A 26748-nucleotide genomic window follows, 5' to 3' on the forward strand; every position below is an offset into this window, starting at 1 on the left:
ATGAAAGGATTCAGTTTAAAATCTCAGATCTATTAATAAAACAAGGTTTTTGAAATTTGTTACTAAATTCAACTAAAAAAAAAAAAAAAAAAAAAAAAAAAAAGGTAATGTGGTTTGTACATCGTAATTACTTTATAATTAGCCTTCCTAGAAGTGTCATCAGGGAACATAGAATCCTTTTAATCAACTGAACTCTTCATCTATAGATTCTACTTCCATCTTACACTCTGTTAGGTACTGACTACCTCAATTATTTTGTCAATAACGTGCACAATTAAATTAAAAATTCCATAAAAAAACACCCTTAGAAACACTTCATGAGAAAATCACCCATCTGCCCCCAAATCACATTCCAAATTCCATGTTCTAACTTGAAATACAAAATTTGTGCCCAAGTGTAAAAGAAAAACAGAGAAAATAAATTATCACATGAAACTACTTGATCCTCTTGGTCTCTACTGAAGTCTAAAATCTGAATCCATCAGCCATTTAAAATTTATGGTACTGGTTAAAAAAGTTACCATGTTAGACTTAGTATTTACATAATCTATTCTCAAAACTTTGAATCCCTCTGAGATTTTAAAGGAGTAGCTATCACTCACAGATGTTTAATAAGGCATGGAATCTGCCAAAAAGCAATTTATTTTTCAAACACCACATTACCTTTTTTATGACCCAAAACCTGCACAAATGGACAGAAAAAAGTTTTTTAAAATGTTATCAAAATACGCATTTTAATGCTACAATGTGATCAAAAGCAATTCCCAAACACTAGGTGCAACTCAGAAAGTTGCTTTTATTAAAAGTGAAGGAAAAATAAGAGACAGAATTTCAGTGCAATATCTGATTGCAGCAAAAATGCTCTGTTATTATTTAAAACTGTACGCAGAATGTAGTGATTCTAGATTGGAACACCAGTCTAAGAAAATTAGTGTCCTATGTTTGGAAGAAGCTTATGCTTTAAAGATAGATGAAGGAAAAAAATAAAATAATAAAAAAAAATTGCTTGAACAATATGGCAGGGTGGTACAAATAAAAAGAATAGAGAGAATCCTTTCCAAATCTTATGGCTATCAGCTTGGTCTCTTCAGCATCACTCATCTCTGTTACTACATTATGTCAAATTGAAATTACTATGAGCATTATGAAATCATTTAGCCCAAAATACATTACATTTCCATATTTTTCATAAAATTTTAGGTGAATTAACTCAAAGAATTCTTGATATCAATTAAATTTACATGAGCAATTTGTTTTTCAGGGAAAAAAAAAAGAAAGAAGTTTTAATTCTATCTATTCTAAACAATAGATATTGTCTCAAATATCAATTAAATTTACATGAGCAATTTGTTTTTCAGGGAAAAAAAAAAGAAAGAAGTTTTATTTCTATCTATTCTAAACAATAGATATTGTCTCATCTTAGGCAATTGTTAGGCCTGAAACACATTTTGTATTTTTAGATTATGAACACTTGTAGTTGTAATGAAATACGTTTAAGTTTCAAATATAAGCCTCATTTCACCCAGGTAAATGATATAGATGTGGTGCAGCCCTCAAAATTTGACCTTTTATTCATCTTCATAAGCAAATGCTTTCAAATTAAAGACACTAGTTCAGTTGAGCCTCCTGGTGTTGTCTTTGGAATAGTTGAAGAAAACTTTCATTGTGTTTTAGTTGTTATGACTTTGGAAAGATTTTACAATATAGGAAGCAACATGAGCTACACTGACTTTCTTGAGTGATTCTCTTATCTTTAAAGTATAAATTAAAGTAGCACTAACTAGCTTCAAATGAATACCCTGCATTAAGTAATAATTTATTCTCAAATAAAGACGGAATGCTTTGACAGTATCAAGACAAGAAAAGGGAAACAAAAGTGGATTTTTATTTGAATAAAGATTGAAAGGAACTTGGGGACGTTACAAATATTAATGGAGGACAGTGATTACAAATGCTACATTCCTGTCTGTCCACTCTAAGCATTTTTATATTTTAATAAAAATCATTCATTAATTCGTTCATTCATACTTTCAGACACGAAGATAGAAGTATTTGAGAATGCTCACAATCCACAAAACAAAGGTTGCAGGTGTATATGCCAATAATTTCCTCATGTAAAGGAAGGCAATCTACAGAAAATACCTCCTGCAGCTCATATTTCCTTATCATTTTTTTTCTCAATAACTCAAATTCCATCACCATATTATGGCTTAAGACACCTTAAGATGTAGCATAAACCTTGCGTTTTCAATCTTGTACATGTGCTCAGACACCCTATTAAGGAGATTAGATGCTCTGCACAGGTCTTGCTATGTGTTTTAACATGCACTTTTGAGGGTAGATTTCCTGTTTTCTCATCCAACTAAAAGCAGTCTTCACATTCTGTTTATTTTATTTTGTTGTTGTTGTTGTTGTTTTGCATGGGCCCTCACCAGATCATCACTGCTTACTTAACATGGTTGCAAAGACTTATGCTTAAAAACACACACCTTGCAAAACTATCAACAACAACAAAAAAAGTACACAAATAGTTCAGATTCATATGACAAGGAATATTCTATAGGAGTTTCATTTTAGGAAGTGTCTCTTCAAAGGCTCATAAGTTATCACTTTACAGTAGATTTGAAATAAACATAAGTACAACAGATATCTACACCTAGAATACAGCTTTATGAAGATTTTCCTTAAAACTAAGATTAAGTAGCTAAGTTGCACACTTTGCTTTAAATAGCAGTGGAGTTAGCTGCACTCTAGTTTCAAACTAGTTACACTCATAACTCGCTTAAGTCTTGACAAGTCTTACCATTCAAAGTGGAAAGATTCAATCATACTATTATTTGTGGAAAGTATTATTTTTTAGATCAGGCACAGTTTAATTTAAAAATATTTTTTGCTTATCTATTTCTCATACTGCCATGGTATTCCATTTAAGATATAAATGAACGAGATCTTAAAGAGGTGTAACGCATCCTTGAAAGAGACAATACTTGATCCCTAAATTTAACTTTTCTGTAATACAAACCTCATTATTATGGGCTGGTGTTCCAAATGCATTGTTGCTAGCTGTATCATATCCAAATTTGACTCATAAAGGCATACTTGCCTCATGCATCACACTTTTTAAAGTTGTTAGACTAAAGATAAATTTCACATGTAATTTTTGACTTATTTTGTTCTTTTTCAAATTACAAAAACAAACAAACAAACAAACAACAACAAAACAACAACAACAACTACAAAAAGAACAGCAAAGAATATATGGTTATATTGAGTTATCTCCCAAAAGAACAACAACAACAAAAGCAATGTGATAAAACAAGAAAGTTTGAAAGTGGAGGGGCTAAGGATTAGAGGACAGATTCAACAATGTGACAAAAATGCGTAGTTATATCAGATGACATTGCTAGTTATAATTTGACATACATTATAGTCTAAATTTTCATCAGCAATTCTGATGACAGCTTCTGTTGCTTTTCTTTCAAAGAGAAAATAAAGATGCTAATTCTCTAAGTTGAGCCCCTGTACAGGAGTTTCAGGTTGGTGAATTGAAAAACTAAATATTCTGAATTAACACTCACATTTTATAATTTTGCATAGATCTAGAAGACGGAAATGAGAACAACTGTTTTTAAACTGAAAGTGAACTTAATTTCTTCAGATTTATACACACTTGTAAAAACTACTGCACTTATCCATGTGCTATGGGAACCCTGAATATACAAAAATTCAACACAGTAAAGGCCCATAAATAGCTAAATTGCAACTGTACAACAATACAACTATCCACCAGCAAACTGAACAACACAGCAAGAAATCATAGGAGACAAATTCCAAAAGGGACAGCCTTCTTTTTTTTTTTTTTTTTCCCCAGCTAGAATTATACCACATGAAGAATGCCACATTTATCTATCTGGAACATGGTAGGAGGAGAAGAGCACATCCAAAAGCCTTAATATTCTCAAGAACAACATATTTATGAGCTTCATTCTCATATTCTCATACTGTATTGGGTCATCAGATCAACTCCCTCTGTTCTTATCTCTCATGTTGTAACAGAGCAAGCTTTTCAGTCAGACACATAACTATTAATTGTTGTACAAACCAATATGGTAAGACATTTCCCCAAACCCACAAAGGATAGTTCAAGGAAAAAAATCTGAGTAGTAGCATAATGTCATAATTCGCATAACAGATATTACAATACCATTATCTTCTGAATGTTTTGTGTAAATGGCTCTACATACTCTTATTTGGAGTGGCAAAGACATTGGAGACTTCAACTAAAAGTCTTGTTTGATTATGAGCTTGAAAAAACAAGTATTTGCATGAAGCATGGACATATATATACCTTTTTTCAACAACTTATCACATTAATGTTTTCAGTGATTCTGGTCACTGTTCTTGAATTGACCAAGCATCCGGCTAAATTCAAAAATAGAAAGTGTGCTACAAAATCCTAGACATTTTGGGAAGGGTCTAATTTTCACATCTGCCAGACTTCGTTACTTATATGGTTGTTACTTTACCCCCCTATGCTACCTAAATTTATTTTTTATCTCCATAGCCTTGCCCAAAAGAAGACATGCAGCACTTTCATTGTCTTTTGATTTGCTAAGATTACCACATATCCTTTGAATACAGTTTAATTTTCATCAATTTCTCACTGTAATGATCATAAAGATATGTTGTACATAAAAGCAGAAGCGAAAAGCTGTTGTGCTAATGCATTTCAGTTGTTTGTATTAGAACAGGCCAGATGAGTGGACATTTATTAGCAAACAAGCTTGTTTCTTCATTAATGCTATCCATTAAATCGATAATGGAAATATGTTAATCCTTTTAACATTTTACTTGCTCTTTTTCCTGACTGCTAAGAATTCTAGTTACGAGTTTCACTGTGCCAAGGACAGACCAGTCTTTTCCAGACACTTACCCTCTGACAGCATGAATAAGTCTCAGTGATGGATAGGCGGTTCGCACTTTCAATTTATTCTTAAGGATTAATGCATTAACCCACTCCACATGCTTCTCTCCGCCTTTGACCATGAAAGCAGGGATCCAAAGGACACTGTCATTCAGCATGGATAGTCTATGCACAAATTTTTCTCTGTCACTCTCATTCCGAAAGCCTCCAAATGCTCTTTGTACAACTGATGGGTTCATGGTAATAAAATCAGATTTAGTTCCCACATCTGCAGCAAACTCCACCACAGGAGCTAGATTGCACCTGAAGAGGAAGAAATCAATGGAAAATGAAAATAAATATGAAATATTAACTCAGAAAAATGTATGCATGAAAGAAAAGCTGAAAATGAACAGGCAAGTCCATTTCAATCTACATGAAGGAAAGCTACCAGTGGTAATAGGTGTGATAGCATATAGCATTTTACCACCTTGAACGCTCTTTAGACTTTTTTTTTTAAACATTGAATGTAAGTAATTCTGTGATGAAGACAGCTTTCTGTACAACTGAAAGCCATGTAATCATGCTTTAACATGCATCGCCAGCTGGAGTATGCCTTCTAACACCTGTTACCTGTCATTAGCATTCATTGGTCGTCTTGTTACCAATTGCTCACAGTCTTAAAGGAAACCAAATCAGCCAATTAAGGTATAATTTATACAGGTTAGTCGTTGCATTTTTGTACAATAGAGTATTTAAATATCATTTACAAATTAATTTTAGCCCGCGATAAAGTTTATGTTGTTGTTTGTTTTCTATTTTAGATTATCACTGCAACTGAGGATGTTTTGAAATTTAGCTTTTATTTCATTTCACTTCTCCATAAGCAGCACTGGAGGCAGGTTGCAAAATGTAATTCAGAAACTAATTGTGATTTTTGTGATGAGCTTGACCCAACCAAAACAAATCACTTCCAGAACATCTTCAGTGAATTCACCTATAGCTGATATCCACCAAATCTGAATCTTGGCATACTATTTTCACAATTTAGCAAACTGTTAGGTTAAAGGATGCTAAGAAGAGATATTAGATCTAGGTCTTTTGAAACATCTGCATGCTACCAAGTACAGTGGTTTTTTTTTTTTTTGTTCTGCAATTCTTTTCTGGCACTGTGAACTTTTTACTTAAGCTTAATCCTTTAGCATCTTCAGCATCTTCTAATGGCCAATCTTCATCTGATATAAAAATAACTCAAGTCAGCAGGGTGATACTAACACCATCTAGCTGTGGATGATAATGCTAATTCCTCAGAACAACATTTTTATTCTGTAATTGCGACGTAAAGTGGTCCAGTCTTCTTCAGAAATAAATGTTCTTAACACTATAAACCCTACATATGCTGAGGAGATAAAGCTGTTCAAGTTTCTGATGACATGTGAGCAGATGTAAGTTTTCTTAGCAAATGGATTTATGTTCTTCTGTATTTTTACATATCTGTTCCACAAACCCTCTGCATGTATTACAGGCTGCTAAGAGTCTTCTAGAAAATGATTGTTAGGGCACACACACACACAAAACAAAACAAAAATTTTTACTAGCTTTGAAAATTGTTGTGAAAACATTAACATGTGAACCTTTAATCTAGAGTTCTCAAAAGTTTTGTGTTTCATAAAATCTAAAAATAATCAGACAGAAAACTTAAAATCAACCCATGAAATTCAATGAATTACTGTGGCTCTTTAAAATGTCTCTTCTAAGGATGGACTGTTCAACATAGGATTCTTGCCCAGCAGGATTTTTTTTCAGCACAGTCAGTTACATGCAGGTGACAACATCTATTACTTACAAACATGAGACAGAGCTTAACATTGCAAAGCTCTCTCTTTGTTCAACTTTGAGAAGAACCTATGCACAAATATAATCTTGTTTAAAAAGCTGTGCATTATATTTATAGTGTGCACAAATAACATAGGCCATATGATTCTAATATGATTATTTCTTTGGACAGCTCTTTTCTTACCTGTCAACAGAATTAGTGCCTAAATCTTTTTTTTTTTTTTTTTTTTTTCTTTCCAGTTTAAAAGCATGTGCAGTTTTAAAGCAGTGTTTCACTGTAAATTCAAATAGAGCCTAAAAAAAATATCAAACACAAGGTCTACCTGCAATGCATGTCATTACTGTTTCAACAGTAGTATGTTTAATATCAACTACTGTATTTTAGAAAGGTTTACAGCATGTATCTAGCAGCATAAATTCTTAACATGCTGTATATTCAGATTTTTCAGGTAGAAAATAAAAGAAAGCAAATAGCAAATGTACTCTATAACAATGGGGTTGTTTAAAAACTTTTTTTTTTTTCCAATCTTATGCACCATATTTTTCAAGCTTCAGTGTCTCACGTTGAATACCTGATTACAGAATTAATCAGGTATTAAGACATTTTAAAAATATAAAAATAAGACATTTTCTATTCCAAATACTGAGCACCTCTTAGCATATGATCTTTCAAAAATTCAAGTATACAAATACGTATTTGTAGTAGTACTGAAGTTTCAAATGATGTGGTAATAAAGTACATGTGAACTTTGTAAGGCTTTGTTTGCAAAGAAGTAACTAGCTGCTGTTACCCTGCCAGTGCTGACATTGTTAATTCAGTAGAACGCAAATACAAGATAAGCTTTACAGTACTTTCTAGCTGTGTTAAGAAAATAAACACTACCATATCAGTTGTAGTTGACCAAAAAATAAGAGCATTACTTTCATTAAGCCACTCCTAATTTTCTTAGAGTTTACTTCCTTCAATGAATAATTCTAGTGCTCATTAAATTAGAAGCATCAGAATTCAATATTTACTTCATATTTATCTACAGAGTTGGAAAATATTAGTTCCAGTAATTCTTCAGTAGGGAGTAAACAGAACTGTTACGTCAGATGTGTTTCCATATGTATTCAAGGGTTTGTGTAACTTTAACACTCATCCTAAACTGCTAGTACCAGATTATACATATTTCCAGATGAGTGCTAGAAAATTTCATAGAAAGGATTGTTTCAGTGCTAATAACACTGGCTATTGTGTATTTGCTTGTACACCTGAGTATATGTTGATAGTTTTTGTTACCTGTTTCTGAGCTTTGATCTCCAATATACCTTTATGCTATACTATAGCTTCATACAATTGTGGCAATTTTTATTTAAATTGCTAGTAGATATCAATAATCTCACATTGCCAATTCCCAGGACTCTTTCATTAAAAAAAAAAATAATAATCCTATACATGGACACACATAAACATATACTTATTTTCTATTAAGTAAGTAAAGAAGTTTATTAACTCAGCAGCTCTGAGTTAATGTAATGCCCTACCCTGCTTATATTCTTTAATTCCAGCTCATTTGTGGTAAGGCACAAAACACCAAGTATATTCACAAGAGAGATGAGTAGGTGAGGGGGGCTTTGCAGCACAGTTTTGCCATTAAGTGCCTGGGAATTTGTACAGAATAAATAAAACCTTTTTTTTTTTTTTAAATTATTTTTATTAGTATTAAGTTGTCATTGCTATACCAAATCCAGCAGGAAGTATAGAAGACTGTCATTTACTGAGTTTCCGCTTTTCACATGCTGGGTTATTGACACTTTGAAACTACAATACTGCTTAAAATTTGACCCCAAAACACAATTTTCTGCAATATACCATTATTTTCCATGACATACATACCCTTTCATTCTGAAAATACTTTGGCATTGCCTTCACCTAAGCCAACCCAAGAAAGCAGACTACAGGTCACAGCTAAGCAGAACAAACTTACTGCAAAGTTACTCATACTGAGATCATAGGAACATGTTGAAATTAATAGCCACACATAGCACTGAAGACCTGACTTGGGCAATTACAAAAATAGCTGTAAACATGAGCATTGAGCATATCCATCACATTATATGATGGCTTGTAGGACTCCTTCTCCTGAGCCCAAGCTATTGACTGTTTACAGAGAAAATGATGAAATGCTGCTTGCCCCAGCAAAAACAACTTTGCAAAATAATGATTTTCTTGAGATCCTTTTCCTTTTTCACTGTTGTCGTTATTTTGTTTTGTTTTCCCATAAAATTAATTGTAAATGTATTCTTTAAAACTAACAGGCTATGGATAATATAATATATATACATAATATATATTATATATATATATAAGCATTTATTTATACATATAAACAGAAGCTCTAGCTACATCATTTTTACCTTTCACTAATATAATGACTAATTGCTTCCCTATTTCTTCTAAGCGCTCTTCTTCAGAAGTGTTCAGACATTGGTCTAATGAGACAAAACGAAAAGCTGAGAGAGGGATTTAGGACAAAACCTAAATGGGAAATGTTCATAGTTATAGAATACAAGGGAATGGCACAAAACTGCACCAGGGCACAATCAGGCTGGAAATTAGGAAAAACTTCTTCACCATGAGATTGATCAAACACTGGAACAGGCTTCCTAGGGTGGTGGTTGATGTGCCAAGCCTGTCAGTGTTCAAGAGACATTTGGATAACGTATGAGCATGTGTACATGCTCATACATGTGTATAAGTATATGCATGTGTATATGGGTTTATAGAAGTAATTTCTTATTGAATTACCCTTCTAAACTCAGATCCTTAAATCACCTCCTATATTACCTAATTAATAGTTAACTTCCTTAAAATAAAAAATAAAAAAATTGTTGTTCCAAAGTTGGAATGTTAAATGCTTATGCACACTGCTTGAGCCATCATTGTGCAACTGCAGCCCAGAAGGCCAACTGCATCCTGGACTGCATCAACAGAGGAGTGAGGGCAGCACGGGAGGGAGGTGATTGTCCCCCTCTGCTCTGCCACTGTGAGGCTCCACTTGGAGTGCTACATCCAGGTCTGGGGCCCCCAGAATTAGAAAGATGTGGATCTGTTAGAGTGGGTCCAGAGGAGGGCCACAGGGATGATCAGAGGGCTGGAGCACTTCTACTGTGAAGGCAAGCTGAAGGAGTTGGGGTTGTTCATCCTGGAAAAGAGAAGGCTCTGGGGAGACCTTACAACGGCCTTCCAGAACCTAAGGGGGCCTGCAGGAAAGCTGGGGAAGGAATCTTTGTGAGGGAGTGTAGTGATAAGACAAGGGGGATGGTTTTAAACTAAAAGAGGGTAGATTTAAATTTGAAGTCAGGAGGAAATTCTTCACTCAGAGCATGGTGAGGCACTAGAACAAGTTGCCCAGAGAACCTGTGGATGCCTCATCCCTGGAGGTGTTCAAGGCCAGGTTGAGATGGGGTTTTGAGCAACCTGGTCTGGTGGGAGGTGTCCCTGCCTATGGCAGGGGGTTGGAAGTGGATGATATTTAAGGTCCCTTCCAACCCAAACCATTCTATGATTCTGTGATTACAGAATGTATCCAGTATTGTGGTCTAACAGTAGGTAGCAACAGGTGTTATGGAGTCAAACACTTTGCTCTGTCAGCACATAAGAATACATCTCTGCATTGGTGTTCTGTCCCCACAACAGGCTTCCTGGTGCAGCATGGAAGTTACAGTAGGGTTAGCAGGGTTCTCCTGAGGTGGAGGCTACTCATGTCTATGGGAGGCCACTTAAAGCACTGAATAAGAACATTTGAAGGCCATATTCGTTTAGCACTTTGATGCTAACAAAGGAAACTAGAGGCCAAAAAGGAGCTGACACATTTAAGAGCTGAAAACAGTCTAATGAGATAGTAATGACATTATTCAAGGAAGAGTCATGTTTTGAACTAAGTCTGTTTAACTGGCAACTTCTCTTTCAACAGATCTGCTTTCTTTGTCTTTGACTGCACTGGCACAATGGTAATGCTCCAAGTAAGGAACATTAAATAAATATTTGGATATAAAAGCTGTTACTTACATGTAACAACAACAGCAAAAAATTAGTTTCAAAATGTAACTAAATTAATACCCTCAATCTTATGCTTCTGACAAATTTACAACTGTTTTTTTTTTCCTATAAATTTAAGGAACAACACAGAAAAAAGAAGGTACTGCCACTCTTCACTTAGATATTAAGATTAGCAGAGATGTAGAGAATTTTAAGCTATTCTCCTGAAATGAAAAAACACATCCCAGAGTACAGTTAGCAGGTCAGTCCTTTTCTTCTTTTTCTCTCTTCCTTTTTCTTCTTGAACAGAGCTGCTAACTGTGGCTGCTCACATCACAATTGCTCGCTCACAAAAAGAAGACATCAGGAAGGAAGTGGGATGGGTTATCTTCCTCAGTGCACAGGATCAAACAACAAACATATTAAGAAGCAATTAAATACTAATATCTTCTTGTGGCTGTTCCTTGTCAAACAGCTCTACAGCAGTCAAGCAACTTCAGTCCACATGTGTTAGATATTTCAGCTGTGTTCTCCACATAGGCTAACTAAAATGAAAGGGACTTTTCCAGAAGTATTGTCATAAAACAAAAACACAGGATTCCACTACTTATTTACCCTTTTTATTTTTTAAGTAAAAAACAACAACAAAAAAAACAAAAAAAAAAACAAAAAAAAAAAGAAACACCCTGTAACTCTATTTCATGTCTGCCTTTGCAAAGTTCCTGTCAAGAACACCAAATTAAAAAAAAAAAAAAAAAAAAAAAATGTTTCCTCTGATCTTTGGCATCATTTGAATCAGAACCAAAAGCTGAACTGTATTTCTGAATTTATTATGGTACTTCTTGGCTGTTAGAAGTAATTCCAATAATCTGAAAATTATTACTTGGCAATGTTTAGTATCATGGTTTTACATCACATATCTAGAACAATTTTATTTTTCAGAAAGTTCTACTTAACTACTGCATTACAAAATGTACCACTTACCATAACTAGCTCATCTGTTCTGTAATAGGTAACACAGATGGCAGAGCCCTGGCTTGAGAGTTCTGGCATGAGAAAGTGGAGATGATGGGAGGGTAAATCTTATTTAAATCTCAGATAGAATGAGCACCATATATCTGAACCAACAGGTAAAGAAGAAGCTGCTGAAACAAGAAGCAGCTGAAAACAACACCATGTGAAAAACAGCTGCTGCAAAAGAACGGTGCCTTTCATACATTTTGTGTAGACAGGTTAATTATCTTATATTTTAATTCTAATTTACATTATGAAGTCAGATTTTAGAATGCTTCAGAGCTTTTTCTGGGTATAGTATCAACATCTATCTACATCCAAAAAAAAAAAAAAACAAAAAAAAAACAGTAAAAGGAAATAGTTATGAGAAACAGGAAAGTAGTTTATAGTCATCACTGTTTTTTTATTTTATTTATTTATTTATTTATTTTTACAGCAAAGTCTGTTTCCTATTTTAACTTGATGGTTCACATTTTCTACTGTCAAAGGAAGCATGACTTTACTAAACTTGTGGAACTAATCCATTTTATCCTGTCAGAAGACGTCCCTAGACTCTTGATTTTTGATGCCATGAGAACAAAATAAAACCCTATGTGACCAAGTGACTAAAAAGAGGCCACTTTAAAATCTTCAGTAAATACAGTAAATCTGCTTATGTTGACAAGATATTACCTGACTTGCAAAAATTACTTATTTATGCACTTTCAGAAATATCTAAAGAAGACTTGCATTGTGTTACTTGTAAATTTGTTGGATTGCAGGCATGCTTATTATTTGCCTCTAGTTTAGATGTCTATTAAATCTTCTTATTGAAGTATTCTAATTATCTTGTGTCTTCGTTGGATCACTGTTCTTTTATAAGCATTGTTAAACAGAAAGTTGGAATGTCTCAAAGAACAATGGCCAATTAGCAACTTTGGATGACTTTCAAGACACTAATTTAAGCCTGATAGCATCTGCCAGAATATTAGGTACTGACTACCTTCTTTACTCTTGGAAAAGAATATATTCTCTGTCTTGATTAGTTATAACTAATATCTTCATATCACCTTTATAGAAACATTAAAATTTAGGATACTGGGGTTTATTGTACCTTATTGCAACTACTTCTGGATGTCTACCATGTCCTTTTCAATATCACAGACCTTCAACATCAGTTTAATCATGAAATCAATGGGATTAATCATGTTGGATCTAGCATTAGAGCTCTTGTTCTAAGAAAAAACTCTCTCTCAAACACATGTACTTATGCTTCAGATTTTATTAGAGAAGAACATAAAATACTATCAAAATCATCTGGACTATATCTTTAACAAATAGCATACTTTTCACAGCATACTTTTAATCGCACTTAGGCATAATGTAGTCAGCATCATGAAGTTTTATATAAATGTTGTTTATCATTCTACACACCTGGCTGCACTGATGATTTTCTTCGTATGTACATTAACTGTTTTTCAGAACAATGTCAGGTGGTAAGTAGAATAAGTACATTTTAATCCTAGAAAAATCAGGTGAAAGCAAAAAGAGTAACTGTGTGCCATGCTACAATTTAATATCAGAATCCTAAAAGCCAACGGTAAACGGTTATGAAGGGCACTGGTACTATTAGATCATTTGGTTTCATATGATACATACAACTTTTTTTCTGAACAGAAGAGGAATACGGGAAACTATAACTTTGAAGGATGCTTTGCCTTTCTCTTCAAGTTGGAATACAAATAAATTTCATGCTCTTTACTTTGAACAGTTAAGTCATACATGTATACCATCCAAATATACATAAATAATTATATAGGTTGACCATGGCGAATTGGTGAACTTTGTGATGTTCAAAGTATTATTTGTAAATCCAAAACGTTATCTGTATTAGAACTGTCTACGGATTGCAGTATCAAAGATGTGCTATTATCCTCAAGACTAACTACTTCTTATACTGATTGCTTTACCTACTCACACACCCAATGCTTTATCTTTCAAGTATAAAAGCATGACCTGCAGCTGTAACTTTCTAATGTTCCTATTAAGTTTTATTATTCATACACAGATCTTACAGAATCTTACCTTTACTCCATATGGTTTAAATTAATTAAAAGCTCCCAAGATATCACTACCTAGCTTCATGTCAACTTAAACATGGGGAAGAAAATGCATCTAACTTCAATGAAATTTAACTCATGATTTAGGTAAAAGAACATGCTTGAATTGATACTTTCTGAATGGCATTCCTGAGTTTACCTTCTCAAATAAATTTTCCTCTACAAAATCAAATGTATTAACTTCTCTGAAATTCTGTTAAATGAATTACATTTAACTTATAAGAAAGTACAAAACCATACCATAGGGTAAAAGATATTAAAAAATGTGGTATACATGTATATTTGTGGCTTCCTTCTGCAATAATTATGCTAATTTGAAAGACCAGTTCTGGTACAAGCAAAAAAACATTAAAAAAATGAATGAGTAGCTTGCTATTGTTTCAGTTGCTAGTATACTTTTCAAATCAAATACAGCTTTCAAGTGTATAACCTATTTTGATTTAAGTAGTGAAAAACTGTAATTTTTCTTTTTGGTATCTTTTTGATATATATATACATATCATATTTTGATATATATATACTTATGATGAAAGATGGTGGTAAATATGTGTATATATGTATATATATGTATATACGTATATATATACACATATATGTATATATTTACCACCATCTTTCTTTCATGTGAGAAGAAGTAGTTGTTATTACAGATTACTTTTCTGTATTGTATTCTAACACTGCCCTTCCACCCTTCTCATAGCAAACCAATGGAAACTTCTGCTCCAAAATCAAGGGGACCTATCTTTTGCCTAACCTCCTCTAACTGAAACCAGTTACTCCTATTCATTTCTTATTAACATGTGAAGTTGTGAAGTCCACTGGTATTGCACTGTGCAAACTTGACAGATACATGAATAAAAAGTGAAGCATATCTACTATTTTTTCCCAAACTTACATTTCTAGAGCAATATAAAAACACTTAACATGTGTGGCTTCCAGTTACCTTAATGGCAGCCGTCTGGTCAGCATCAATAGATCAGACTGAAATTTTACCTAATGATGCATAGTTGTAACGTAGTAATTTACTAAGCCATCTCAATTGGCTAAGAAATATATATTTTTTTTGATAGAGAACATTTTGCATTTATTTCACCATGGCTTCCATAAGAATGATTATTTTGTTTGTAATAAAAAAACAACAAGCAGCAAAAATAAGTAGCATGAATCTCTCTCCTCTACCCACGTGTGCCTGTTGTTTTACTTTCACTGTAAAAATAATCCTTCTGTAAAAAAAATACAGGAATATATTCAAATTTGGGGAATTCCACAGTGAAGGATACAGTTTAGCATTAATTGCTCAATATACATTTCAGGGATTATCTGAAAGTATCTCAAGTTAATGCATTTCTCCTAGATTTTGCCCAAGAAGCAGAGCAGGTTGCATCATCAAAAGCTGAAGAAAACTCACCTTATAACAAAATCATGGCTATCAATCTCTTTTCCACACCCACTGTCCAGAAGGATGCCAGAATTTCCAACAACTGCACAGGTTTTAAATCGGCGATTCTTCATTGGGGAAACCTCAGGGAGAAGGCTGTGCAAATCCTGAGAAATGTTTAGGGTGCGACGTCTGTCCAGTACATAATGGATTACATCTCCTGGCTTGAAGCTGCTTTTGACCACTGAGACATCTCTTTCAGCATCCAAGAATCGAAGTATACTCTTCCTGGGTTGACAAAAAAAAATGCACAGATAAGAAACAGAATTCACTGCTAATCTAATAGTAACAAAGACTGTACAGAGCATATAACACAATGTAGAAGGTATCATCAGACAGACTATGGTCACTCCTCATGTTCTAGAATGGAGTTAGAGAAAAGGTGTTCCAGGATTAAAATCTTGATTACAACATCACGTGTAAATACTGCAGTGAAAAATTTCAATCCCTCCATAGAGATGAAAGCACTTGGAGACCAAGGGAAGATGACTTTAAAAATTAGACAATATATACTATTTTAATGTTTTACAAAGCTTTGGAATATTCACCTATTTCCAAAAAGACTAGAGCAGTTTCTTTTCATAGAAACATGACAATTAAAAATATGATGTATTTATGAGTTTGGAAATAGATGTTTCACTGTAATCTCATGTCTCTCAAATCAGCTTGGTTCAGTAATGGTCCTGCTTTCTTATAATTCATTATTACACTATAAAGACACTGAGTTTATAACACACTGAGTTTATAACACACTGAGTTTAACATAAACTTACTACTAATTAACTGAAGTTCAGCCAGAGTTATTCTAATTAACTTGAAATAAGAACACCTACTGTCTTTACACTGATTTAAGCAAAATCAGCTTAAAAACATGCTGCAAATTAAACTACTGCAGCTCAAGGTCTATTCATGCTGTTACCTGAACTCATAGAAACACTTCTTGAGAACTCAATCATTGTTTTAAATCAGTTTAGCTCGATCCTCTAGCTTGCTTCTCTGCCATTAAACGTTTAAACTATTAACAGGGTTCAGACACACATGATCAAGATAACAGGGTTTAACAAGCTACCACAGATCAACTGCACTATAATTAAGCATTTGTATAGTCCCAGTGCACAGCAAACAACAGGTTAAGTGCGCATACTTCAATGCCAGCTGAGAAAGTTAAATCATGGTAATTTGTACCTGCTTACGGGGTGGTAAAAGCTGAAGCACCTTAAGTACACCAGTTCAAAAAGACTCTTTTAATGACTGCAGCTACTTACAGACTGATACCTGCACTGGCAGCCTCCTGCAGGCTGCAGTACATGTCTGTCCCTGGGATAAAATGCTGTGAAAGTCCCCAGGCCAGAGCTGCAGGAGCCACTGTTAGCTCAGGATTGCAAATGAGCACAGCCTCATGCACCTGTGCCCACCTCTGCTCTGCAAAGCATGAACGTTTGTGAGCAGGCATGAGAATCACACCGGATCTTAAGCACACACTTAAGTCCACTAAACATATGTAATAGACAGGTCATGTTGAACTCAGGCAGGGTATCACTATGTGTTAATACAAATAGCATTTTTTTTTCTCTGCAACACTAACTAGACAAGAAAAAGAGAAGTAACTTTACACTTTCCACTCCTGTCAGCAGGTAAAATGGGATTTAGAATAGAAAATTTGTTAAGTAACACAATGCTATTTTTACGTAATCAATTTTTAGAGCAGAACTTCCTTAGAGCAGATCAAAACAGGAAAAGATAACTAGAGATGCCACTCCAGCAGTTGCAACACCCACTGAGAGACATAAAGGGGAAATAATCTCATGCAAAAAGGGATGAACTATAGGAACACACCATGCCCACCAGCCAGCTCTTGTGTCATTGCCTTGAGAGGGAAGAATAAGTCTAACCCTTGCAGTTCCAGAAAGCACTCACTCTGGAATTGACCTTAAAAGCCATAAGGGAAATGAAACACGATAAAAATATATTTTTTTAAGTGTTTCCTCTCACTTCCTACACGAGGACAAGGGAGAAAAAAAAAAAAAGGCCTGAGCTATCTTTTACAGCTGTCATGAATGAATCAGCATCAGAGCAAAGACAGCTTTCACTAAGGCATACATGGAACTCAGAATAATGGAGAAGGGTGGAGAATATTAAAATCCCGAGTACCAAAAACTTTTAGCAAATGGTGTAAAAGGCCATGCAAAGTGTTCTGTAAAGCAACGTAATGACCTCACTTCAGCCTGTAAGTTTAATGAAATTAAAATTCCCATGGGTTTGATAAGTTCATTTTGTGGGTACTCTGCAACAGATATAGAAATGGCTACAAAATGAAAAAAAGAAAAAAAAAAAAAAAAGTAATGACTTGCCTGATCTAAGAGTATTTTAAGTGATGAGAATTATTAATTACCACTCATTAAACAGGGATGCAGTTTCCAAAATGTCTAATGAATTTCTTTTTCAGTAAGATTTTGAGGTGAGCAAAAGTCACAGAATCTCAATATCATCTCCTATATTTTTAACCTGAAGTTGTCATTAGCACATTCAATTGAGTGCACAGATTTTACAGTGAACATAAGAAACAGTGTCAATAAGAGATTTGTAACAATGCTAGCATTAAAATTCATAATTACCTGGCTGTATCCAAGTATCTTTTAATACTAGAAGAAATATGATTATAAATGCAGATGCCCGTGTTATTGTTTTTAAGTTCCTCTGTGCTACTGACTCATCTGTACCATGGAGATAGCAGTACTTCCCGTTTTCATGTAAGTGTTGAGAAAAAAAAAACAACAACTATGGGATATAACAAAACCTAAAAGTATGAAACATACATGGGTGTCTCAATCAGTCTTGATTATGGTTAATAATAAAAACATGTTTAAATATCTATTCTGTTAATAGCGCAACAAGGTTATTCTGATTAAATGGATATAACAAAATAACTTAAAATAAGTGTTAATTCACATCCTGCTGCGTATAAAATTCAAAAGCAAGCTCAATTAGAGGAAGGAAAAAAACAGCATGATTTTTAGTGAACCTTGAAGAAAAAGTGCTAAATAAATGGAGCCTCTGCAACATTAAGCTAGAATGTGTAAAAAAATCCTGTTTTATCCAAGGTAGCCTTACAGTTTTATTTTGATTAATAAAACAATACCTGGGGCGTGGCCTGAGCCCTTTGTGGGCAGGTGAGGCAGATGTGGCTCATGCTGGATCCCAGCAGCTGTTTGCAACATGTTTATGTGACTCACAGAAACATGGTGTCACAACCTGTGGTTGGCCTGGGATTTTTCTTTCATGACCAAAACCAGATGTTCGTAATATTTAAATACTGAATACAACTACTGGTTATCCAATAAAGTACATGTTAACAGCATTTTCTTGAAATAGCTTTCCAAACAATATAAAGCGTATTATTCTGGGTCAAAGTGGTGACATTATTCTACCTACGTGCATTTTTCTAGTTTGATTTTGTATTCTTTGAACTACATGAGGCAATGGCTGCCTCACGTTCATTTGTCTCCGAACTGTGTGGTTAACAGAAAAAGAAAAAAAAAAAGAATCACTGAAACATTTAGCTTCTAGGATTGCAAATAGATTTCCAAGCAGTTTTCAAGAGCAATGACATACAGCCTCTCAGTACAGGCCAGAGTAGGCCACAACTCCGTCTCCACTTTTCCTGAGAAAATCCTTACTTCTGTACAAGGCAGTTCTGGAATGCCTTGATGCTGGAGTACCAGGGCTCATCTGGCCAGGAGCTCCAGCCATTTGGGAAAGCCTCTGACCAGCAACCTCAGCATCCAGGAAGCCTGGCTAGCTCACCACCCACCACATTATGGAAACAGAGAAGGACTGAACAACTACCCAGTCTACACCCTGCCTTGCTGAAGATATGAATTTATCAACTTCAGGCAGGCCCATGTTTACCTAACATATTCCTAACAGCCTCTCCAGTGGTGGAGACTCAGCAAACATGGCACCTATTTCACAGCTTCCCTATCCTTATTGGAGCACAATATTCTTAGTGCTTCCTTGCCACAACTGCAGCTGTTCTTTTTCCTTTCACTTTGTATGTGACAGATAATTATTCCTTACTATTGGCAACAGCCTTCATTTAACTGAGGCTAGGAAACCACCCAACTTAAAAAACAAACAAACAAACAAAAAACTTTTTGTTTTTTCAAGGACACGTATCTGTCTTTGACCTTCTCATTGCTCTCCTGCAGACTCTCTCCAACTGATTTACTCAGGCCTTTTAAACAACTTGGTTTTCCAAAGATTATATTCTAACCCTTGCAAGTCCTGATGTTGTTTCACATTCCCCACATGGAGAACAGAAAGCAGCTCTCAGCCATTGGTATCACCGAGAACTATGACCTAAGTAAAGTATACTTTTTTGCCAATGAAATGCTGCTTCCCTTGAACACATTTTCTTAGAACTCCCTTTCAGTTACGCTAAAGAGAATTACACATTCCTCCTTGGTCAGACCATAGTCAGGTGCACTCGCAGACCCCCTGTCACCTCAGGAGGCAAACAGGAGCTGGAGCAATCTACAGGGGCAGGCTGTGACTTTGTGTTATGTCCAAGTTCTTTCTTGTTTTGTTGTTTTTATTCAAGAACGCTAAAAATAATCCTGTCCCAAAGGAGTAGTGCTCTGCAACTCTGCTTGCCTTCAGCACTGAAAATGAAACTGATACATAAAGCCAAACTGTATTTGTAAAAGGAAAAAATGAATAGTTCGGTTTGATTAATTATCTTTCCTGTCCTGGACATCCTTTTTTATGTTCTCTCAATGCATACTGATCACAATGAGCCCCCTAACAAGCTAAGAACAGTTAGTTTTTTTAACCAGCTTTAACAGTGCAGTTCTGATTCTTGAACGCAACTGCATGGAAGATTTTTCACATGCTAACTAAACAAACTACATGTATCCAAATGATTTTATTTGCTTTGTAAGGCAACTAACCATAAATAATTATTTCAATTTCTAAATATTGTTTTGATAGTAACTAAACAGTCTGTTAAAGTGCTGATTTCATATCTCTCTTAAATTGAACCTAGGCTTTTCAAGTTTTAGATTTTTTGGGCTCTTTTGTTTGTTTGTTTGTTTTTGTACAACAAACCATACAAAATGTTTGTGATATTTAACTAGCAATAGTCCAGTGACGTCACATCCTCAGGACATTCCCATGTCCCACTGAAGTCACTGCAGACTTTTCCTTCCATTTAACTTTGAAAATTTTCAAAGATTTTGGTTTGTTAAAAAACACGCATAACTGCAAGTAACCAGGGAAATGTTCTGGGCAATCACCAGCCCCTGGAGGACCACACCTCCATAAGTGCTGTATTGTAATACAGCACTTATGGAGGTGTGGTACAGGCAGTTGCTGTCTGACTCCATCTCAGTTCCTCATGCCCTTTAGGGCACCCACGCTCTCCCTTGACCAGAAAGGTCACTTCCGTAGCTGAAGCATTTACTAATCAAGCTACAAATCTTCAGTGATTTCCAGAAAAAAAAAAAAAGAAAAACACAGCATGACACTACTGCTGCTTACCATATGAAGACCAGCCATATGCCAGCTTTTAATGAGTCAAAGGAAGCTGGAGTCAGAAGAAAGGAGTTGATGGAGTTAACCACCACAACTGACAGAGAACACTTAGTTTTCATTGACATAAGGAACTGAGGAGGAAAAAACCTTTAAGGTTTATTGTGACTATACCAGATTGGAAAGCCCCAGTTTGCACATCTTAGAGATGCAGAGGATCTGAAGGAAACAGCACAGCTGGCCCTAAGATGTTCATCAAAATGCTTCAAGCAATTTCACTGCTCCATTGCCAGTTCAGTCTTTACTGCTTGCACTTCAGCAACTTATCATTGCTGTTTCCTATTCATTTGAAAGACAAAAAATGATAATAATCAAAACCCTTCTAATGGGCAAGTCACATGTGCTTTTTCTTGTGTTTTTTGTTTGTTTGCTTCTTTTTTTTTTTTTTTTTTTTTTTTTTTTTTTTTTTTTTTAATTTTAGTTACCCTGTTTGCATCTTACAAGTTCTCACACATTTCTGACAGGAAATTTCCACTCATCGAGTTCTCTATCGCATTGCAAAGAGATGAATACACCCTAAGCACACATTGGTTTTTCGTTTTGCTTTCCTGCAATTCACAATATCTATCTGTTCCTTCCAACACAAATATATTCCCACATTTAATCAAAAATAATTGGAAGAAGAAAGTCGAGCACTGAAAGCTCAAGCTGTAGTTTGGTTCACACAGCTCACAGATGTGCTAGCATCAGTCCTATTTAGTAGGCTTATACCATCAGGCAGGTTTGTACCATCTCAAACACATTTCTCCCCTTTGAAAGCACAACCCCTAATGCCACAGAAATTTCCTACTTTCTGTAACAGGAAAGCCTTCATATTGCTACAGAAAGTAGGAAGGACTTAGGACATAAAATCTTGCAGAAGGTGGGTTCTCTCTCTTCCATGTGACTGAAATCATTCTAACAGAAAGGAGGCCGAGCAAGCAGTCTTCTTCCCTTAGGCACAGGAATTACTAATTATTTTTCAAATACGTTATCAGCAATCAGAAGGTAACATCAAGTGGAAAAATCACTCTCCCACTAGAGCAATCATGACTGGCAAAGCAGCAACAGTCTCTAGTAATTAATGATATCCACCATTCCCATCTCAATCACAGAAAGCCTAGCATTTTTTCTAATGCTTGGTTAGCATCTCCAAAATGGGCCGCTGTCCTCCCAAAACAGCTGCTACACTCCCCAGTCTTTTCTGGCTGCAAAATCCCAGGAACATCCTGTTGCATTAGAAACTCAGGGGAGACTTGTCATGCTCCCATAGAGTCCTGATAAAAAAAGCTTTTTCACTAACTGATTCTCACTGAGTCTGACCTGGACAAGAATTCATAGGATCTTTTCTGTTGACAGAAACTGGTCAGTACCCTGAGCAAAAAACAGAGCCCATGGTCAACAGGGAAAACACCACAGAATAATAACAAAGTCTAACATTTCTGCTAGCAGACAACTATGTCCAGACATACCATTAAGAAACAGCCCTTGCACAAAGCAAAACTCACTAACAAATATTTTCCATGTTTTAAAATAGTTGTTGTGGGTGTCAAGCTGATATAAGACACAAAGTGGCTGCAATCTATGGGTGATTACAAGTTTTATGAAATGTCTTCAGGTTACATACTAAGTTTCACAAATTATGTCTCCACTGCTAAGAAGTGATAACTTTTTATATGTTATTCAAAAGATGCTAGCTTTTTTTTTCTTTTTTTTTTTTTTTTCCACATTTCTCTCCTACCATTACTTGCTAAGGTGAATCTCACACCACAAGACTATCACCGCTCACGTTAACAGTTGCTATAATAGAATGTGAATCATCTTCATGGTCTACACAGTGCACGCAACGTACTCTGGAGGGCAGAACAGTTAGCTGAACCATGAGAGCACTCTAGGAGGTTGCTAGCTACATTTGAAGTTAGTCCTGATAAGTCTGTAAGTATAAAAATATTTACGGCTAAGATGTTCCTCACTGCTGAGACACAGAAGAAAGGTCTCCTTTCTTCCAAAAAAAGAGCAAATCTCCTGTAAAAGTGAAAGAAGAATTAATGTTGTTTAGTCAGTGCCTAGTGTGGAACATATTTCACAAGGAAGGGTTCCTCAAGTAAAATCACACCAAAAGTTCCCTCCCTCACAGATAAATACCGTAACTGAATATGCTACATATGTTAGCAAATAAAACAGGACTGGCTGATAGCCCTGATTCCATTTATTTACTGTATTCCAAATTTTGTCCCTATCTCACATTAATCTAAAATATTTTACTGGTTCAGTGAAAACACAGGCTCTCTGCCCCATTAATGATGATTGTTATTTCATCTCTAAATAACTTCAGCTTTATGCTCTCGTTTCAGAGAAAATCTTTACACTGATGGAACCTTTGCTGCTTAAACCAATGTTCAGGATATATGTTTTTCTTCTCTGAACTACTGAGACAGAAAGCATCCTTCACTGTACCATTTTTAAAAAGCACCATGTAATTACATCATAGGCTTCTTCAGAATACATTAATTATTTATAAAATAAAATAACTTTCCCACCCTCCAACAGGAAGGAAAAGAGTATTGTTTTTGAAACTCATGTTTTTGGTGGACTGAGATGATACTCATGTAGGCACAGGCTTAAAAAAATAAAATAAAATCTAAGTCCTCTCTACTGTTTGCCCCTTTTTCTAAATAATATATTTTGCTTCCATAACCGGTGAAAAATGAGCATAACTAAAGCTTCATTTTCTCTCTTAATTTCACTCAATAATCTGTTGTATTATTTTTACTTGTTTGTTTGACTTGAGCAGCAAGGTGTATTTGTTTTAAATGGTTCTCAAATAAGATAATTTAAAAAAAAAAATGGAAGAGAGGAATGACTGAGAAGAATTATTACCTGTATCTACTTACAGTCTCTCAGTGGGTTCCAGATCAGTTTACTTCATAAGTAAACCAATGTGATATTTTCCTCTAATTGTCAGAATTATAACGTGTGATTTGAAATTTCAACAGTGTTCTTCTGAAGTTCTCACTATTTCTCCAACTTAAACTGTCAGTTACATGCATATAATTTTTAAATATTGTTATTGGTATACAAAACATGCATATCTTTCTCAGGCTACCTTTGGAGCAGAACTTGACCATTACCTCACGACCAATATAGGTTACATCAACCAGACATTTTTGGGAAAAACTCCAGTCCTGAGGCCTGGGATCACACCTCAGCTGCATTTTAGGGTGACTGCCAGAAACTCCACCAACAGGAACCCTAAGCACCTGAGAAGCAGTGAGGTGTCCAAGGGTTCCTTAGTCCAGGGGATAGAGACACCACAGGGCACCACAGAGCTCTTGACAGACAGCTGAGGCACAGCTACAGGCTCCAGATTACCAAGATGAGCAAAACTCACTGCCTATTCACCTTACTTTTTCCATCCTTGACTCTGTTCCTCTGCTGTCCCAGTGGGGATACCTTTCTTCCATCACAGCACAAGACTTCCAGAATGGGAAGTATTCCACTTGCTCTTTTTACTACCCTTTACACATTAGTAATTTCTGTTCTAATCTATGTTCTACCTGTTTTAGAATTAGAACATAAATGGTAGTCATAAAAAAAAAAAACACTTCAAGTTTTTCATTCAGAGAAGCCCTGCTTTTGTAAATGGAAACACTGCCTGCTTAAGGGGTTCACCAAGATGTCATTAATTTAAAAAAAAAAAAAAAAAAAAAAAAAAAGAGTAGAAAGAAAAAAATAGAAAGAGAAAAGACATAGAAAAAGACATTGAAACTACATCTTAATTAGCTCAAATTCCTATTCATCATCCTAATACCCCAAAAATCAAGTCTACTCAGCTAACCAATTGGAACTAAAAATGTCTCTTTTCTACCATGTCTCACTCCTAGCCCTTCACACTGCTGACCCCTGCCCCACGCACTTCTCCCACTGGCCACCTTACTGATCAAGACAAGGAAGGTATGATGACAACACGAGGAGGCTTCTGCTTTCTCTCCCCTCAGGTCCCAGTGTGGATAGACCCACTCTATTACAACGCATCAGAACTACCGCCGTAATTCTTCTGCTGTGTTCCTACCCTCAGCATAAGTCAAAGGCTTTCACATCTTTGACTCCAAGAGAAATGAAAACTGCATGAGATGTCGGTGTTGCCAGTGTCTGACCTTGTGAGTTAGACCAGATGCTCGTGAGGCTGAATTCACAGCACCTGATGTCTGAGCTTTTGATGGCTACATCTAAGTCATCTACCTCAGCGCTCTTTGTAGTTAGGGAAGAAAATTAGGTACTTTCAGATCACTCCCATCTGCCCTATTTTAGGCGTTTAGGATGAGAGAAAATCATGTCCTAGAAGTGCCAGTTTCTCACCACTAACTGCAAAAGGGTTCTACACAGCACACATAATGCAGACACTGTCCTCAAGGTCTTATTGACACAGCCATCTGAAAACATTTTATTCGCTCTTATAAAGGATGACTTTACTTTGGTGTCCACTATCATCTAGTTGCATTTAACATTGCACCCTAAGTAAGTACAGTCATAAAACATCCACCTTCAACTGTAAATCAAATTACTGTTTTCTAGACCACACAAATTATAGGCAATAGTAATACAAAATGAGCTGTGTGTTATTTAAGAAACTTACCTTATCTCCAGTACTAAAGAAGAATTGATCTTCCAACCTTCTACAGAATGCTGGAAGATAGCAGAGCCACCCTTTCGGATTATTTTATCAGAGTTATTGATCATTGATCTACTCAAACTCAGCTCACCATCTCTGCAATGCAATACAGATAAAACACAGTTAAGGTTAACTTTGGTTTTAAGTAATTTACTTCACAATCACCAGTGATATTTTCATTTATTCACAACAAACAGAAGCAATTATCTCCCCTTCTTGCATATTCTGCTTGCTAGAGCAAATAAGCTGTACCTACAAGAAATCTATGGGACATCTGTAACTAATATTTGTATATGCAATTTAAGAGCCTTAATATGTTTTAATTTGTAATGAAACAGACCTGAAGAAAAACAAAAACAAAAACAACACATAAGCTCCAAATTGTGAAACTGGACTGAATTTCAGCATGTATGTAGGGCAGATTCTGCACTTCTGCATTCCAAATTTCCAGTGTTAAACTAAGAATTAAGTGTTAACTTTCAATCCTTCCCCCAGCAATTGGTCATGTTATATACAATTGCCGAGGAGCCTCCCTTTCCTTTCTGTTGATACTAACAGACTTTAATGCACGGGAATCTGGAGTTTAATGACATAAAGCCCACAAAATTACCCTATGATGCCATTAAACTTCTGTATGCACATACCCAAACAACCTCAATTGCGTTAGTCTTCTCTTCACCAATCTCATCATACTCGTAAATTTTGATAGTTACTTTAAAAAATAAAAAATGTAGCAAGCTATTGCTGATGACCACTGAACATCTGATGGAGTAGCAAAAATGTTACCAGTTACAAGATATCCGGCAACAGGGTCACACAGATGTAGCAGAGACTCTAAAACACCGCAAGACATAAGGTCTATAATTTCTTTTTATCTCCATATATTTTCATCATCTTCCACACTGTTTCATTTTAGGCAACATTTAATTGAGTTCAAAAACAGCTATTATGTATACTTACATAAAATGTTTTGTAATAAATATATCAGATACCCTAAATGTAACATTCTACCATGTACAATGTCTTGCACTTGAGAAGGACTATGTATCTCAATATACAGAAATCTCTTTATCTGTTAAATAAGCATTGTCTCAAATACCATCAATAATAAAAACTTTGCTTGCAAACAAAACTTCTGACCGCCAACCATTCAATAACAAAATGTAAGATAAAAGATGTGAGACTGTTAGCCAT

At 35.3% G+C, this 26748-nt stretch overlaps 1 protein-coding gene across 1 annotated transcript in view; it reads right to left on the bottom strand.

Moving 5' to 3' along the window:
* Positions 1-26748, bottom strand: part of ST8SIA4 (ST8 alpha-N-acetyl-neuraminide alpha-2,8-sialyltransferase 4) — a 62346-nt gene that overhangs the window by 31654 nt on the left and 3944 nt on the right. Inside the window, exons 2-4 of the mRNA XM_082783168.1 lie at positions 25519-25650; positions 15285-15542; positions 4934-5227 (exon numbers count right to left, since the gene is read on the bottom strand). Coding sequence (XP_082639294.1) covers positions 4934-5227; positions 15285-15542; positions 25519-25650 — 684 coding nt within the window. The remainder of the gene's footprint in view (positions 1-4933; positions 5228-15284; positions 15543-25518; positions 25651-26748) is intronic.

Source organism: Aythya marila, assembly GCF_965140915.1.
Source record: "Aythya marila genome assembly, chromosome: Z".
Classification (NCBI taxonomy): domain Eukaryota; kingdom Metazoa; phylum Chordata; class Aves; order Anseriformes; family Anatidae; genus Aythya; species Aythya marila.